This window comes from Equus asinus, chromosome 21, assembly GCF_041296235.1.
Source record: "Equus asinus isolate D_3611 breed Donkey chromosome 21, EquAss-T2T_v2, whole genome shotgun sequence".
NCBI classification, from domain to species: domain Eukaryota; kingdom Metazoa; phylum Chordata; class Mammalia; order Perissodactyla; family Equidae; genus Equus; species Equus asinus.
This window is the reverse complement of record NC_091810.1, coordinates 25,860,775-25,880,042: the sequence shown is the minus strand read 5'-3', so window position 1 is coordinate 25,880,042 and position 19,268 is coordinate 25,860,775. Positions and strand designations below refer to the sequence as shown.

The following is a 19,268-nucleotide window of genomic DNA, read 5'->3' as shown; positions in this document are numbered from 1 at the left end:
TATGTTTTCATCCCTTTTTTCCCTTTCTATATGCAGGAATCTGTTGGGGATTTGATGATAAGGAATATTCAGTTAAATCATTCTGGAAAATATCTATGCACGGTAAAAACAACTCTAGACAGTTTATCTGCTGTGGCTGATATCATTGTTAGAGGTAAGCATAAATGGTGAAAATAAATGAGCACATTGTTTATTCACAGTCAAAAATGTGAATATGTAAATGGTAGATCTTTGTGTAACCACATTATGATAAAGAGATGAGATAAATAGATTTTTTATTTTCTAAACTTCAAGACTCCAGGGTATGGGTCGTATGGATATGGATATTAAATTGAATAGGTTGTGTCTATTTCTAAGGAACGGTCAGCCTCAGCCAGCAGTGTCAGTCCCTAAAACTTAGACATGCCTCTATTTATAATAAACCATTCTTGTCAGAGCAGGGTCAAAGTCACATGTTTCTGTAGTTCTCCGTATTGGTTACGTTTACCTACGTTAGCTTTTGTAAGAGGAACGGATGAGAGTGAGTCTCAATTTTTTAGATTAGCTCCCTATCAAATAATATTTAACCATCCCATCACTGGCAAAGGAAACATTTCTAAATTAATCTCTCACTATGTAAGCTGAATTAATAGAACTTTATCTCAAAAGTGCTACAAATACGTTATGCTCAATATTTTATTTTCTAAGCATAATAGGCAAAAACAACCTACCTGTGTCCCACGTCAATGCATTTAATAATTTCTAATATAGTCATCATAAAACGTATTTTTCAAGGTCCCCCAGGTCCCCCTGATGATGTGAGAGTGGAACATATCTCCAGTACTACTTCTCAACTAAGCTGGAGACCAGGTTCAGATAATAACAGTCCCATTCAAATATTTACGGTTCAAGCTCGGACACCATTTTCTGTGGGTTGGCAAGCTGTTTCTACAGGTATGTGACATAAATATTTTGCATAATTTTTTAAAACAGATGATGTATTTCTTTGATTGCTTTCTTGATTGATTAATTTTAGCTACTGCCAATTTAGGTGCCTGAAGTGTCCTCTTCTCTTTAGTTCCAGAAATTCTCAACGGTAAGACATACAATGCAACAGTGGTTGGTTTGAGTCCTTGGGTCGAATATGAATTTCGTGTTGTTGCTGGGAACAGCATTGGGATTGGAGAACCAAGTAAACCATCAGAATTGTTAAGAACCAAAGCATCAGGTAAGAGATCAATGTCTTCTACAAACGTGGAAGATCCTTTATGGTATAATTCTTAAAGAAAACAAATAAGAAGTATTTTTATGGATCTTGTAGCATTTTTGTCCCAAAATCAGAGGCAGTAAACAAATGGCTCTCATTTTCACTTTTTATGTGCTCAAAGTGAGGTGCATTTTCTCCTGAATAGTGTGTTCAATAAGAGATGATTATAGTTAAGCAGGCACGTCAAAAATAAGAGTTTTTCAGAAGCTGTCCTCTCATCTTATCTATTTTCTAGACAAAATCCAATAGAGAATCTGTAGATTTGTAGATGCAAATTAATTACTGCTTGTTTCATTAACATGTTGTAGCCAAGAATTGAGACTCTGTTGGTGCAGTCAGCCATATATTTCCATCTTTTTCTCAACTCTGACCTAGCTGCAGCTTCATTGAGCAATAGTATAAATTCTTCCCCATGCAAATGAGGTAAATCCTAAACTCATTTAACAGAAGCACTAATTAAACATCAATTGGTTCATTGAACAGCAGAATACAAGTGAAACCTGGCTCAGAAATCACACCTTCTTAAGCTCTTTTCGATGGATCCTCTTTGTTCCACTCGGGAACTTTCACATCCATGTGACATTTGATTTTCTCACTCCATGTGGCTCACAAAGTTCACACTCTTTTTCAGCCACTTAAATGAAGGATCATTGTCGTTGCAGGCTTAGTTTAACATATTCAAACTCCTTCAGTAACTGTGTGCAAAACTGTCAAATGTCAATAAATATTTCTTTAAACTAAAGATAATGTTAGTATTTTTATCATAGGATTTGGGCTGGAAAAATAACATATTGGACAGCAATATCTTAAATTAAATCATTCTAGAAGTTACAGCTGAGACGGGAGTCCTTCTTTTTACAGAGAAGAAAATGGAAGACCGGAATGTTACCTGATTGTTTCAGATGGAGCAAGGATTGAACCGAGACTTGTAGACTTGTGCACCAGCATTCTCCATAAAAGTTGATCTTAACCTAAATGAGCAAGAGATTGGTGTATGTGTAAATATAGAAATTCCCAGGCCCTACCATACACCAACTGGATGAGAATCTCCAAGTGTGGTCCATGATGCTGAATATGAGCTTTAATTTCAGGTTATTTGTTTACAGCTAATTTATATTATGGTAGCTTTGGGAAGAGCTGACTCTAACACTAAAGGTTTTACAGTAAAGTTTATACGTCACCTTCTGTTGGCCATTGATACGCTTGTTTCAGTAGCATAATGAGACTTGGTATTTATAATCATTTTCCTGAGGCTCCAAATCATACTGAAGGGTGTCTTTTTTTTTTTTGTATCATAAAAGACAATTCTTCCTAATATAGGAAGTATAGTATAGTTTATAGTATAGTATAGTTTAGTATAGTTCATTTGAAAATTAAATAAAAGAAGGAAATTTATTACCCAGAATATTGGAAACTTTGCAAAGAATAATTATATATAACAAAATAATTTCCTTATATATCTAAGATATTTAATCATCCCAATACCATAGAAAATACCAATGAAACTAAAAGCTAGTTCTTTGAAAAAATAAACCAAATTTATAAAGTGTTAGCCAGACTTAACAAGAAAAAAAGAGAGAGCTTAAACAAATAAAATCAGAAATGAAAGAGGAGAAGTTACAACTGATACCACAGAAATACAAACGATCATAAGACTACTATGAATAATTATATACCAAAAGCTTGGAAAACCTATAAGAAATTGATAAACTCCTAGATACACACAATCTGTCAAGACTGAATCACAAAGAAACAGAAAATCTGAGTAGAGTGAATACAAGTAATGAAATTTAACAGTAATTTAAAATCTCCCCAAAAACAAAAGTCCAGGACTAGAGAGTTTCACAGATGAAGTGTACCAAACATTTAAAGAGGAGTTAATACTTATCCTTCTCAACTTATTCCAGAAAATTAAAGAGGAAGGAACACTTCCAACTCATTTTACAAGGCCAGTGTTACCCTAATACCAAAACCAGACAAAGACATCACAAAAAAAGAAAATTACAGGCCAATATACCTATAAACATGGAGGCAAAAATCCTCAACAAAATATTAGCAAACCAAATTCAATAATACGTTTAAAGGGTCATATACTATAATCAGGTGGGATAAATTCCAGGGATACAAGGATAGTTCAACATGGCAAATCAATCAACATCATATACCATATTAACAAAATGAATGATAAAAATCATATGATCATCTCAACAGATGTAGAAAAAGCATTTGGCAAAATTCAACATCCCTTTATAAAAATTCTCAACAAAGTGGACTAGAATGAATTTACCTCAATATAATAAAGGCCATATATGACAAATAAAATCCACAACTAACATTATACTCAATGGTAAAAAGCTGAAAGCTTTTTCTCTAAGATCATAAACAAGACAGGGATGGCCACTCTTGTCACTTTTATGCAACATGGTGTTGGAAGTCCTAGCCACAGCAATTAGACAAGATAAAGAAATAAAAGGCATCCAAATAGGAAAGGAAGAAGTAAAACTGTCCCTACTTGCAGATGATATGCTACCATATATAGAAAACCCTAAAGACTCTACCAAAGCACTATTAGAACCAACAAACAAATTCAGTAAAGTTGCAGAATACAGAATTAATATACAGAAATTGATTGCATTTCTATACACTAATAACAAGTTATCAGAAAGAGAAATCCCATTTACAATTGCATCAAAAAGGATAACATACCTAGGAATAAATTTAACCAAGGAAGTGAAAGACCTATACTCTGAAAACTATAAGACATTGATGAAAGAAACTGAAGACAACACAAATGAATGGAAAGATATACTGTGGTCATGGATTGGAAGAATTAACAGTGTTAAAATGTCCATCCTATCAGCCTACAGATGCATTGCAATCTCTATCAAAATACCTATGGCATTTCTTACAGAACTAGAACAAAGAATCCTAAAATTTGTATGGAACCACAAAAGACCTTGAATAACCAAAGCAATCTTGAGAAAAAAGAACAAAGCTGGAGGTATCACAATCCCTGATTTCAAACTATAGCACAAAGTTATAGTAGTCAAAGCAGTGTGGTACTGGCATGAAAACAGACACATAGATCAATGGAATAGAATAGAGAGTCCAGAAATAAATGCGTGCATACATGATCAATTAATCTATGACAAAGGAGACGAGAATACACACTGGGGAAAAGACAATCTCTTCAATAAATGATGCTGGGAAACTAGACAGCTACACGTAAAAGAATGAAACTGAAGCGCTATCTTACACCTATGCAAAAATATACTCAAAATGGATTAAAGGCTTGAATGTAAGACCTGAAACCATAAAAATCCTAGAAGAAAACATTGGCAGTCATCTCTTTGACATCAGTCTTAGCAACATTTTTTTGGATCAATCTCCTTGGGCAAGGGAAACAAAAGTGAGAATAAACAAATAGGATTACATCAAAGTAAAAAGCTTTCGCAGAGTGAAGGAAGCCATCAATAAAACAAAAAGGTAATCTGCGGAATAGAAGATATGTGCTAATCACATATCTGATAAGGGGTTAATATCCAAAATACATAAAGAACTCACACAACTTAATATCAAAAAAAAAAAAAGAAAGCCCCAAACAACCTGCTTAAAAAATAATCAGGAGACTTCAGTAGACATTTTTCCAAAGAAGACATACACATGGTCAACAGGCACATGAAAACATGCTCAACATCACTAATCATGAGGGAAATGCAAATAAAAACCACAATGAGATGCCACCTCACACCTGTCAGACTGGTTATCATCAAAAAGAGCACAAAAAACAAGTGTTGATGAGGATATGGAGAAAAGGGAACTCTCATACACTGTTGGTGGAATGTAAGTTGATGCAACCTGTATGGAAAACAGTGTGGAGTTTCCTCAAAAAATTAAAAATAGAACTGTCATATGATCCAGAAATTCTTCTTCCGGATATTTATCCAAAGAATACAAAAACACTAATTTGAAGAGATACACCCCTATGTTCATTGCAGCATTATTTACAATAAACAAGATACAGAACAACCCAAGTGTCCATCAATAGATGAATCAAGAAAGAAGACATGCTATATATATATATATATAATTGAATATTACTCAGCCCTAAAAATTGATGAAATCTTATGACATTTGCAACAACGTGGGTGGATCTAGAGGGTGTTAAGCTAAGGGAGATGTCAGACAAAGACAAATACTGTATGGTTTCATTTATATGTGGAATCTAAAAAACAAAACAAATGAACAAATAAAACTAAACAGAAACAGACTCATAGATACAAGAAACGAACTACTGGATACCAGAGGGGAGAGGAATGGGGGAGTGGGCAAAATAAGTGTAGGGGATTAAGGGGTACAAACTTCTAGTTACAAAATAAGTCATGGGGATATAATATACAGCATAGAGAATATACTCAATACACATTTTTTTTCTAATTCATAAAAATGCTCAGTGTCTGGAACATACTATCACAGAGCCTTAGAGTCTTAGAGTTAAACACAGGGAGTCCCCTCGATCACATCCTTGAAAGGAGAACATCTTACTTTGTGAGAAAAAATTCAGAGGAAAAGTCTGTCTTGTTCTGTACTGAAAGATTTAAGAATCAAACACAGAATTATAAAAGGAGAAGTTATTTATATATTTTTGAAGAATTTATTTTTAAATGTTAAAATATCCTGATGACTAAAAAAAGGAAAATTATTTTAGTTTGTTTATTGAAAAAAAAGAATTAATTAATATACCGCCTCAATAACTTGTTTACAGCACAACTGTATAATTAGGCACTAAATCAGCAGTGTCACTGTTACCATCTGAATGGAACATCATTTTGCCAATTAGTAGATGATGCATAATAATGTCAAATACACGATGTTACTCGATTTTTAATTAATTTTGGAGCCAGGGTGCTCATGTATCAAACACAACTGTGTCCTCTCTTGGAAATTTGGATATGTGTAAACATAATTTGTGTTCATTAAAAATGCAAGACTCTCTCACAATGTACCTGCGTGAGATTTTTGAAAGGTGGAATTCAAAAACAAAATTCTTCCTGATGAAAACGTACTTTAATAATTGCTATCCCACATTTCTTTTGGTTGCTTTTAGTCCCGGTCGTGGCACCAACAAACATCAATGGAGGTGGAGGAAGTCGGTCTGAACTCGTCATTACGTGGGAGGTAATTTTCTGTCCAACTGAGTCATTTTGAAGGAAAAAGATTTAGCTGCCCAGGAAGAATCCTGAAAAACAAAAAGAAGATTTATTTAATCACTATTGAGAATATATAAAAATACGTGATGTGAAAGACTCCCGATGATACATTATTTAGAGGGGGTATTAGACACTTTTATTTGCATTAGAGTGAGAGAGTATGACTAACTCAGTACAATTTTCTCCCAGATATAAGAAAAAAAACTTCAACGTCTATTGAAGGTGGATCAATAGCATTTTCATTATTACTTGATGAACTAGAAATTATTTTATTTATTACTTCTGAAAGAATTCTATTGTGCATGAGTTAGGCTCAGTAGAGTGCAGGGGAAAACAATTCTTTTCCTGTCATTGCTCATTAAATCTTTCCAACTTGTTCTTCCCTGAATCTAGATGAAAGCTTAGGCGGATGGAATAGCTTTTATGGTCATTATTCTTAAGTGTTAACATATAAGCTCATTTTTGTACTTATTAAAAATTTCAGCCTAGTTTATTATCATAAACTTTAGACTTTCCTCCAATGTAAGGTGTCTCATGTCCACTAGCTCAGGCCTGTCTTGTCCTAGGAATTCTAGAGAGTAAAAGAGACTGACCAGTCAGTTCCTTACCTTTTCTCTATTCTGCTGTTCAATGTCTCCTTCCACATTTACTAGCTTACCTCTAGCCTCTCCACTGTTGTAGCAGATTGTGGTTGGGAGAAGAGGAAAGGGATAGAAAAGGTCCTGATTGCTGGTACATTTGTAATTGGACTTGGGTGTAGTCCACGAATGGCAAATGATCAGATGCTGGCTATTTCATATGGTAGTTGTATTTTTGTTTTGTTTTGTTTTTTGGTTGGAGGAAGTGAGACATCCAGAAGATCCCATACTGACACTTCTAGTGGCAATTCCTTGGTGCAGTCCCAACTGGCTGCTGAAAATCTCCTCAGTTCCCGAACTCTTGTGGTCCACGTCCAGCCTCTTCTGGTGGAGGTTCTCTCCCTACTCTAGGTGGTCTTTGTGGATAGAGTCCCCTCCAAGGCTGCTCATGGACAGCATCCCTGCAGGTGTTCCACACTTGCCCTGAGCAAACACACACCTTTGCTCCAGGTTTACTGGGAGTGCACTGCATGCCCACCTAGCCTCTCTCTTCGCTCTGCCACCATACGCTGTCCAGATCTCTCTCCTCTTTAGAAGTTTCTAGGAATTTGTCTGTTAAAAGAACCTACATCTCCCAAATTCCAGAGAACACATACTGTGCGGTTCTTTCTGAAGCCTCTTCACCTGGTGAGGTGATGGGTAAGAAGGAATCCCTTTACTTCCCTTTGCTGGAGGGGTGGGAATGCACAGCTTTTTCTATAACTATCTCAAAAGAAACATTTTCCAATTAATCTCTCCCTAAGCAAACTAGCACTCCCTTTCTGTACATTTGTCGTGGGTGATAGGCTAAGTTTTACCAGGCAGCCCTTTATGTTAATGGATTGATGTCTCTCTTTGGAATGCATGGCACTTCATGCCTTTGTTATCAGCTTGGAGCCTCAGCTGTAACTGATAAAAGAGCCCTGCCCTATTTCATTGCCCAGTGTATGCATTTTTGACATTTTGGTGATAACTTTCATACTGCAAAAATATTTATTTCCTTCCACATTTTAATATTGCACCTAAGAACATGATAGCCATGGATGTTTGAATTAAAAACCATCAAGGCTGATATCTAGTAGAGTTGTTTTCAGTGGAAGGTGGGGATGATTTCAACCCTCAGGAGACATTTTACAATGTCTGAGGGCATGTTTGAATGGTTATAATTAAGGGGAGAGGTGCATCTGGGTAGAGGCCAGGAGGCTGCTAAACATCATACAATGCACGGGACTGTCCGCCACAATAAGGAATTATCTGGCCCAACACGTCAATAATGCCGAAGTTGAGAAACCATGTTGTTGAATAAGTGTAATTCACTGCATCTGTAAATGCTTTTATAGTAGTAAAAGACCTTTTATATATATGGCCCATTTTATTCCTCACAAAATTCCATTAAAGATAGAGAGTATAGTAGTATTAAATCCTCTTTATGTGAGAGGAAATTGGGACACAGAGATATTGTTTTCTCAAGGTTCTAAATGACAGAGCCAGAAACCAGGTTCAGCTGTTATAAAAGTCTTCCTTTCTTCTGGATGTCTAGTTTCACGTAGACATTATGGGCCCCGCACAGTGCCTGGAATGTAGTGTGACCTGGCTAAGTACATTTTGGGTGGAAAGATGTGTATTAAGAGAGATGGAACTCTCAGAGGCCTGAGGGAGAGAGGGCTTCACATGTGGAGCACTTACAGGGCTTCAGGCGCTGCAGTGGGCATTTCATGTCATTCAGGCCTCACCCCAATGCTTGGAGGTGCATAATGCCTCTTTCAGATAAGAAAATGGATGGAGACTCAGAAATGTGATATAGGTGGTGGGCAAAGTAGCATTTGGTCACAGGGCTCTCACTCCATGCTCTTCTATTTTGTTCTAAATTAGAATTCCAGTTGTCCTTATGTGATGCCATGGTTCAGGGAGGGCGAGAGTCCCTGTGTTTCTGCCTTCAGTAGTAAGCTAATCAAATTATTCCAATCCTCTGAACACATTTCCCACAGTAGCCTTGACTCTCAAGTGAGTCGACAAGTGAATTGCTTTCGTGTGTTGGGGAGTAGGCTGTTTAGGTTTCAATGTTCTTTGAAGGCCACATAAACCTTCCATCATAGTGTATGGGGAGTTTTGCCTGACTTCATACCTTATTTTTTCTCCTCCATGATCAGAAATTACTAAAGGTCGGTAAAAAATTGTTTGTACATAGTCTACATATGAGGGGGATGGGAAATCCTATGTATAGTATTTTTAAATAGAGATGATGTGAATAACCAAAAAAAAAATTTTTACATGATTTATAGTGTCCTTTTCATTTAAGCAAGGACCAAATCTGCCCTGCTGCTTGTTTTAATACACAAATTTGTCTATAGCCATACCTATTCTTGTATGTTTTACATATTGCTGCTGTCATGCTGTTGCATGAGACCATATGTCCCCCAATGCTTAAAATATTTACTAGCTAGCCCTCTACAGAAAGCTGACCTCTATTTTAAAAAAATTAAAGTCATTTCTTCTGTGTGTTTTTCCTTGGGATATCAGATATGCAGATGCTTGCAGAAACTCCATTAATGGATGCAATTTCCCATTTCATTCACATTTGGCATCACGTACACACAGTTACTGAGCCAAATTCTTCTAGTGCTCAAACTTCTTTAAGGAATAAGTTATATGTATTTAGGAGGAGATGCATACTAGTTCAAGCCAACAGAAGGCATGTAGTAACTCCATCAATTCAATGAACAATAATGAGTAGCTACTCTGATGCAAGCAGTGGGGGTACAAAAACGCATTTTACAAAAGTCTGAATGCTCAGAGGCCAACAGAACAGGGTAGTCTTAACCCAGCCTGGAAGGAGGTCAGGAAAGGCACCATCATAGTTTGTCTAAACTATGTTTTGAAAAAGAACCCGAGGGTAGAGAGACTATTCCTGGCCAATGTCACTGCTAGTATGGATGAAATAGTACCCTCTGGGCTTTCAAAACTAATGTGGATCCAACGACCTTTGTAAATTCAGTCAGAATCCACCATTATGGTTTCTAAGTGACAGCTTTACTGGTTATCCCAGATTGCTGCTCATGTAAACACACTGTGGTATAATCTGCCTGAAAGAAACATCCTCCCTGTGTTTTCTCCAGTGCCACAGTAATCTCTATTTTGTGTTTATTTGTTTTGGTTTGTTTTGTTTCCAATAACCTAAACATGATATCTGACTTTTGGAATGTGGTAATTGCTAATTCCTTTTTTAAGGGTTTCTTTATTCATATCTTATCATAATTCGTACTCTCAAATACTTCCAAGTTTGAGGTGCTTGAGTTGACTATCTCATATATATGATTATCAAATTAGGTGTATAGGATAAAGTACTATAGAGTAAGAGATAAAAGCCTATTCTGGGAATTGATACATTTTTTATGTAAAGGGCCAGCCATGGAAAATATTCAGCTTTGTGGGGTCTCATAGTCTCTTTCACAACTTTTCCGTCATGCCATTATCATTCAAAAGTGATATATCATATACCATATGTAAACAAACACATGTGACTTTGTTCCCAAAAATCTTTACTTTTACAACCAGGCTGCAGGCAAGATTTGGTTCAAAGGCCATAGTATGCTGACTCTTGGTCTATACTAAAGATCTAGTTGTTACAGACACTGTGGTTGAAAATTGTATTACCAGCCTTTATCAATTTTAATAGATTTCATTATTAGAAGAATCCCTGAATTTCCTTATTCTACTGACCACTTCTGTGCTTAAAAAAGAAAACTCTTTCTGGCCATCTTAAATAGCTGTATATATTTCTCCATCATTTGGCTCTCTGCCCATATGAAAAGAATAGGAGTAAGAACCTAAATAAGTCTCCTTTTTTTTCCCCTCTAAACTGAACATATTGGACTCAGATCTTTGTGAAGGGAACACCATGAGAAACACTAATTGTACTTGACTAACAAAAACAAAAGTCCTCTCTCCACTTTCTTAGATGAACCAAACATCTTGATTAAATCTGACATCAGAGAAACATCAAAAATAAATCAAATGCTCTAGTAAATAGCTTAAATTCTCAGAAATCTCTTCCATACCACTCAAACTTAACTGATTTAATTCTGATCTCCCTGTAAAAGAGAAATGTTCATTCAAGGAAGCATTTCCTTTCCTCAGATTTCAGGACCTATATTTTTCTTCCTCCCGTCACTGTCTGTATTTGTTAGACTGTTCCACATGGCAAGAAATAGACACCAGCTCAGGTCATCTTGGTTAATGGGGATTTATTTTAAAGCTACATGGGAAGTAATGAGCATGGGAAAAAGTCTCAGTAACCAAGCAGGCAGGTCAAATGAAGAACTGAAACATTATTCATCGCTGTTCTGAGCACCATAGTCTGCCATCAGCTACTCTGGTAATCCAGCCCTAGCTCCAACAGTCCTCAGTTCTTCCCATTTCCTTTACTTCCAATTTTCTACTTAGTTAACAGCTAAATTTTATCTCTTCTCTATATAATTTATAGCTTCAATTTCCCTTAGCTTCCACTGCCTCAGTGGCCCTATGACTGTATGTTTTCTACTTATTGCCTGCTCTATGTTCATCTATTATTACCCTTGCATACCTATGTTTCATATTCAAACTCTGTAGGGGAAAGGAATTGATTGGGTGTATTAGTCACTATAGAATACAGAGATTATGCACAAGAACACCTCATAGATAGTGACCAAGGTGGTATCTTTGGTTCTGGTTCCTATTGCTGGGTAAGTAAATGTGGTCCAAGTCACAGGATAATGTGATACAATGAATGGATACCTATGGATAGGGAAAACCTTACAAACGGAGTTATGGTCATGAGAGGCTCAAACACTATGTCCTACTCAGTATGCCTTTATTAGTCTATGAAACTACTTAGAAAGAGAAATAAAGGAAGAGAAAAGTATTTTCCTTCGGAAGAACTAAATAAATTCCATAGATTTTTAAATACAACTTTCTTAGAAACAGGTGGGATATTTGTCTAAATTCAAGGCAAATTTATTTTCATGTTTTTATTTTATGTGTTTATTTATAATTTTTAATATCTGTAGAGTTCTGGGGAGCTTGTATCTATTTTTGTTTTGTAAATTTAATAAGTTCAGGTTTTAAATGAATCTTAAAGAACTTGTTGTCTGTGGGAATTAGGAAAGTTTTTTTTTTTTAATGTTGGGAGAAGTACACACCAATGTTACTACTAATGAAGGTGTATGTTTAAAGAATACTCAGAGGTCCTTTATACTTTTGTGTTTGAGTAACACTCTATATGCCTTGAAGCAAATGTTATTATGCAAAAATTATATTACATGTATCTTACAAGAATTTGTTGAAAAGTTTTGTGAAAGGAAAACATAATTAGCCTTGAAATAGTTAATAAGTTAATTTTGTGCTGAGTTTAAAAATTCATATCAAAGGGGCTGGCCCGTTGGCCCAGGGTTCAACAGTTCGCATCCCGGGTGCACACATGGCACTGCTTGGCAAGCCATGCTGTGGTAGGCGTCCCACATATAAAGTAGAGGAAGATGGGCACGGATGTTAGCTCAGGGCCAATCTTCCTCAGCAAAAAGAGGAGGATTGACAGCAGATGTTAGCTCAGGGCTAATCTTCCTCAAAAAAAAAATTCATATCAAAATTGTGTTTTAACTTATAAAATCTTGCAATCTTCTAAACCATTTTATTATCACAACTCATGAATAACCATGGCAACAGGTATAAACATGTAAAACCTGTTTTACATTTCCATTTAAAATTTTAATTTATTTATCTGAGCATATTAAATTGGGATCATTTTCCTAATTGGCATTCCAAATAAAAGTATTTTTTTCAACAATTCATTAAACAGGGTAAATATCCATGTTTGTCTCTATAAAAGATAAGGTAAATAATCAATAAACATTATAATAGCTCTATAAAATATTTTTGTAAATGCTCAGTGATTGATCACTTCTGCCCAAGTCAATTCCAGAAGAACTACAGAATGGAGAGGAATTTGGATACATCATCATGTTGCGGCCAGTTGGCTCAACAACCTGGATCAAGGAAAGAGTGCCGTCTGTGGAATCATCAAGGTTTGTTTACAGAAACGAAAGCATCATCCCCCTCTCTCCCTTTGAAGTCAAAGTGGGTGTGTACAATAAGGAAGGAGAAGGATCACTGAGTACCGTGTCCATTGTCTACTCTGGGGAAGATGGTAAGTTGCAGTCAGCCTGGTCTTCCTTGAGACTGTATGAGTATCTTGCATTCATTTTCCATGAACCACTCTGCTGAAGATAGTTGTGTCTTTCTCTGGATGGTAGAACCTCAGCTAGCACCAAGGGGAACTTCTGTCCAAAGTTTTTCTGCTTCAGAAATGGAGGTTTCGTGGAATGCTATTGCCTGGAATAGAAACACTGGAAGAGTGCTGGGCTATGAGGTAATCCACATTAGTTTCACTTTTCCTTATGAACATGCCAGCTAACTGCACAATAGCTCCTGTTTAACAGTCTTATACCACTAACCTTGTTCTTAGTATTTAATAATATATGTCTAATGCTAGAGAGGGGCATTAGTGGAGGGGTCTTTTCAGTGGATTTTTTTCTCCTTTTTTTTTTTGTTGAGGTAAAATTGGTATATAATATTATGTACATTTCAACTATATAATATTATAATTTGACATCTGTATACACTATAAAGGAATCATCAGCAAAATCTGGCACAGTCCTTCACAATTGACACCCTTCACCTATTTTGCCCACCCCCAGCTTCCTTCCTCTCTGGTAACCATCAATCTGTTCTCTATGAGTTTGAGTTTGAGTTTTTGTTTTCATTTTGTTTATTTGTTTTGTTTTTTTTAGATTCCACGTAAGAGTGAAATCATACAATATTTGTCTTTCTCCATCTGACTTATTTCACTTAGCATAATGCCTTCAAGTTTCATCCACATTGCCACAAATGGCAAAATTTCATTCTTTTTTATAGCTAAGGAGTATTCCATTGTGTGTGTGCGTATATATATATATACATATACATATATATGTGTGTATATATATGTATACACACATATATACCGCATCTTCTTTACCCACTCATTTTCCAGGTGATTTTAACCAGCAAAATGACAAATGTTAGCATTTAGAAAGTGATCAGTTGCTTATATTATTTAATTATTTAAATCGCAATGATATTTGTTTTTGGGGAGAAGTAAACATCTAGTCCTCGATGATCTTAAACCATAGAAAAATTTCGCTGGTAAATCTGCTCTGAGAATTGGAGCACAACTTGAAAAGAATTAGTTATCTTGGAAAAGATAGAAAAATCCTAGATTCTTCTAAATCTGTCATTCATATTCTATATAGAATGAGGCAAATCACTTCACATATATGGGCGTTCATTCTCACAAAGTTAAGGGGTGAGACTCATTCATCACTTCTTGTACCTTTAACTTGTAAATCCAATGATTCACAAAATGGGTAACATGGTTTATTTTATTTTGGAATTAGAATGAAAGTTTAATTCTAAACCTCCTTAAACCAAGGTCTCTAATTTCCATTGTGAATTTGTAACTTTTTAAATTTCTTCTCTATGAATATTAGACTTTGATTATTCTGTTGCTGTTGTATAACTATTTTAATTCGAAAATATTCTGCCATTTCTGCTCCTGTCTTCTTCCCATATCCCAGTGTGGGTGATAGTTGTTGGGAAACAATGAATTGCATGTTCTTTGTTTTTAATGACCAGGTCTTATACTGGACAGATGACTCCAAGGAATCCATGATTGGTAAAACTAGAGTGAGCGGAAATGTCACAACCAAAAACATCACAGGGCTGAAAGCTAACACTGTCTACTTTGCTTCCGTGAGAGCTTACAACACTGCTGGGACAGGGCCCTCAAGCCCCCCAGTCAATGTTACCACCAAAAAGTCTCGTAAGTACACATCCCACTTCAGGGACCAGGATTCATCCATGAATAGAACCATTACTTTGCTCAATCTCCTTTTCATTCCTCCCACCTCATCATTTTACTGATTCCTTTATTTGGTCGGTTGGTTTGTCCCTTAAATATGGATAATCATTGAAATTTTCTGGTAACAAAATAAACTGTTTTGATCTTTATGGAATTCCAAAAGAGGAAATATTCTGAGTATATAGATGAAAGATGTAAGAGTGTAATGTTTAAGAACACAGACTCTTGATGCCTTCTCCCAAGGTGAGTTCAAAACCTGACCTCCCATTCTCGAAATGGTAGGTGGTTATTTAATCTTTCAGTGTCAACATCATCATCTGTAAAATGAGCAAAAAGTAGTACCTGTTTCCCTCAGGGCTTTGTTCTAAATTGAAGAGATAAAGTATGTACTATATTACTTTAGTAAATGCTTAGTAAATGGTCTTTTGTTTTTGTTTTGGTTTGTTTATCATTTGAGTCCTAGAACAGACTCTGATGTGATCCTAACACTGTCAGAAATCCAGATCGTTCCTTCTAGGATATCTTATCACTGAACTTTATGTTGAAGCCCCTGAAGTCCAAGAATTAACTTTTCTGCTTCTTTTTATCTCCTTTAATAATCAACCAGGTCTCTTTCACATAGGCAGGACCTACTAAGTAAAGGATGAATAGTCGATTGCTGCTGCCTTTGTCCTATAGCTGAGTCTGGGATTGCATTGCACAAATATTCCAAACTATGAGACACAGTAATAAATAGGGAAAAGTTTGATCAGATATTATTTAGCAGTAGTTACAATATGTACTTTTTATGATTGCATACTATTTATATCTTCCTTATATATTGAAGGTGAACATAAATTATTTGTTAATAGGCTTTTTAAAATACATTCTTTGGTCTCTGAATCCTGATGAAAAAGAGTAACAAGTATAATTGCTGAATTTTGAGAAAGACTAAGAAATGAGTTTACTGTTACTAAAACAGCAGGAAAAATAGAGCTTGCATATAAATGCTGTATTCTTTTTTTTCTTTTAACAATCATATCCAGGGCAGAACTTTTTTTTTTTTAAAGATTGGCAGGTGAGCTAACATCTGTTTCCAATCTTCTCTTTTTTCTTTTCCTTTTCTCCCCAAAGCCCCCCACTGCATAGTTGTATATTCTAGTTGTAGGTCATTCTAGTTGAGCTATGTGGAACACCACCTCAGCATGGCCTGATGAGCAGTGCCATGTCCACGCCCAGGATCCAAACTGGCAAAACCCTGGGCTGCCGAAGCAGAGCGTGTAAACTTAACTGCTGGGCCACAGTGCTGGCACCTGAATGCTGTATTCTTATTTCTCCTGTGTTTTGGAAAAAAATCCCTGGTTGAAAAGAGCTTGAAAATCAAGTGATATAAAGGTTTCTCCCATGTAAATATATTTGTTATGTCCAAAAAGAACTTAAAAATCATCTCAGATAATAGGCCTTTGATTATAGTGTATTATCCACTTATGTACACATCACTGGGCCAGCGGTCAGAGACTTGTGTTCTAATTCTAGGTTGATTGCCAACTCATGACCTGAAATGAGACAAGACATTCCATTTTTCTGCTTTAATTTTATCTGTTAAATGAAAATTCTCTCTGCCCTTACTATTTTCCGAACTTATTGGTGGGGCAAAAATGAGGTGCCTGATTGTAAGAGCACCATGGAAAATACAAAGTGCTATGGAACTGCTAAGGAGGAAAGAAACAGATGAACAAAAAGCATCTAGGATCAATACATATCAAGAGAGAGTATGTGTGGACCAACAATTCTTAAACCAGCTTTTGACAAATCCTGCTTTAAATAGACTGGGGCATGAGTGAGCCTCAAGAACTGGCTAGCTAGAGATGTAGTTCTCTTCCTCTTCCTGTTTTACTCTATGTTTACTAATTCGATGAAACCATTGTCATATACCTGTGTGAATGATTTGCTTCTGTGGTCCTTCTGGAGACTAGCCTCTTTCAGTTAATCTGCAAATCTGGATGGAAGTCTCCAATCAGGTGGTTTTAAGATTGCCCAGACATTTCCCTCTAGCTGACTGAGAGATACCAAACTCACAGAAACTCTTGTGTTTAATTCAGTTTCTATCTCAGGCAAAATCAAGAGTGATTAGAAATGTGTAAAGATAGCATTAAAAAATCTCACAACAATAGAAAGAATCAATGAAACTAAGAGCTGGTTCTTTGAAAAGATAAACAAAATGGACAAAGCCTTAGCTAGACTCACTGAGAAAAAAAAGAGAGAAGACTCAAATAAACAGCATCAGAAATGAAAGGGGGGAAATTACAATGGACACCACAGAAATACAAAGGTTTATAAGACAATAATATCAAAAACTATATACCAACAAATTGGATAACCTAAAAGAAATGGATAAATTCTTAGAATCGTACAACCTCCCAAAACTGAATCAAGGAAAAATAGAGAATCTGAATAGACCAAACACTAGTAAAGGGGTTGAAACAGTAATCAAAAACCTCCCTAGAGACAAAAGTCCAGGACCAGACGGCTTCTCTGGAGAATTCTACCAAACATTCATAGATTTAATACCTATCCTTCTTAAACTATCCTGAAAAATTGAAGAAGATGGAACACTTCCCAACTCATTCTATGAGGTCAACATTACCCTGATCCCACAACGAGGCAAGGACAGCACAAAAAAGGAAAATTACAGACCAATATCCTGATGAGCGTAGATGCAAAAATCCTCAACAAAATATTAGAAATCAAATTCATCAATACATTAAAAGAATCATGCACCACAATCAAGTGGGATTTATTCCAGGGTTGCAGAGATGGTTCAACATACACAAATCAATCAATGTGATACACCACACTAACACAATGAAGAATAAAAATCACATGATCATCTCAATAGATGCAGAGAAAACATTCATCAAGATTAAACATCTATTCATGATAAAAAATCTGAATAAAATGGATACAGAAGCAAAGTACCTCAACATAATAAAGGCTATATATGATAAACTCACAGCTAACATCATACTCACTGGTGAAAAACTGACAGCCATTCCTGTGAGAACAGGAACAAGACAAAGATGCCCACTCTCACCACTCTTGTTCAATATAGTACTGGAAATTTTAGCTAGAGCAATTAGGCAAAAAAGAGAAATAAGAGGGATCCATATAGGAAAGGAAGAAGTAAAACTCTCACTATTTGTGGATGACACGATTCTATATATAGAAAACCCTAAAGAATCCACCAGAAAACTATTAGAAATAATCAACAACTACAGCAAAGTTGCAGGGTCCATAATAACATACAAAATCAGTTGCCTTTCTATACACCAATAACAAACTAGCAGAAAGAGAATTCAAGAATGCAATCCTATTTACAATCACAACAAAAAGATTAAAATAGCTAGAAATATATTTAACCAAGGAGGTGAACAACCTAAACACTGAAAACTATAAGACATTGTTGAAAGAAATCTATGATGACATAAAGAAATGGAAAGATATTCTATGCTCATGGATCGGAAGAATAAACAAAGTTAAAATCTCCATATTGCCTAAAGCAGTCTGCAGATTCCCTGCAATCCCAATCAGAATCCCAATGACATTCTTCGTGGAAATAGAACAAAGAATCTGAAAATTTATATGGGTCAACAAAAGACCCCACATAGCCAAAGCAACCCTGAGAAAGAAGAACAAAGTTGGAGGTATCACACTTTCTGAATTCAAACTATACTGCAAAGTTATAGTCATCAAAACAGCATGGTACTGGCAGAAAAATAGAGATATGGATCAATGGAACAGAACTGAGAGCCCAGAAATAGAACCACACATCTATGGACAGCTACTCTTTGATAAAGGAGCCAAGAACATACAATGGAGATGGGAAAGTCTCTTCACTAAATGGTGTTGAGAAAACTGGACAGCCACATGCAAAAGAATGAAAGCAGACCATTACCTTACACCATACACAAAAATTAGCTCAAAATGTATTAAAGATTTGAATGTAAGACCTGAAATCATAAAACTCTTAGAAGAAAATATAGGCAGTATGCTCACTGACATTGGTCTTAGCAGTATCTTTTCAAATACCAAGTCTACTCAGGTAAGGAAAACAAAATAAAAAATAAACAATTGGGAGTACCTAAGATTAAAAAGCTTCTGCATGTCAAGGAAACCATCAGCAAAATGAAAAGACAACCCACCAACTGGGAGAAAATATTTGCAAATCATATATCCAACAAGGGGTTAATTCTCAAAATATATAAAGAACTCATACAACTCAA

The 19,268-nt window shown here is 35.8% G+C and overlaps 1 protein-coding gene across 1 annotated transcript in view; it reads left to right on the top strand.

Moving 5' to 3' along the window:
* CNTN6 (contactin 6) overlaps positions 1-19,268 on the top strand; it is a 295,600-nt gene that overhangs the window by 264,044 nt on the left and 12,288 nt on the right. Inside the window, exons 14-20 of the mRNA XM_014843193.3 lie at positions 37-154; positions 775-933; positions 1,058-1,207; positions 6,354-6,424; positions 13,020-13,254; positions 13,361-13,476; positions 14,781-14,967. Coding sequence (XP_014698679.2) covers positions 37-154; positions 775-933; positions 1,058-1,207; positions 6,354-6,424; positions 13,020-13,254; positions 13,361-13,476; positions 14,781-14,967 — 1,036 coding nt within the window. The remainder of the gene's footprint in view (positions 1-36; positions 155-774; positions 934-1,057; positions 1,208-6,353; positions 6,425-13,019; positions 13,255-13,360; positions 13,477-14,780; positions 14,968-19,268) is intronic.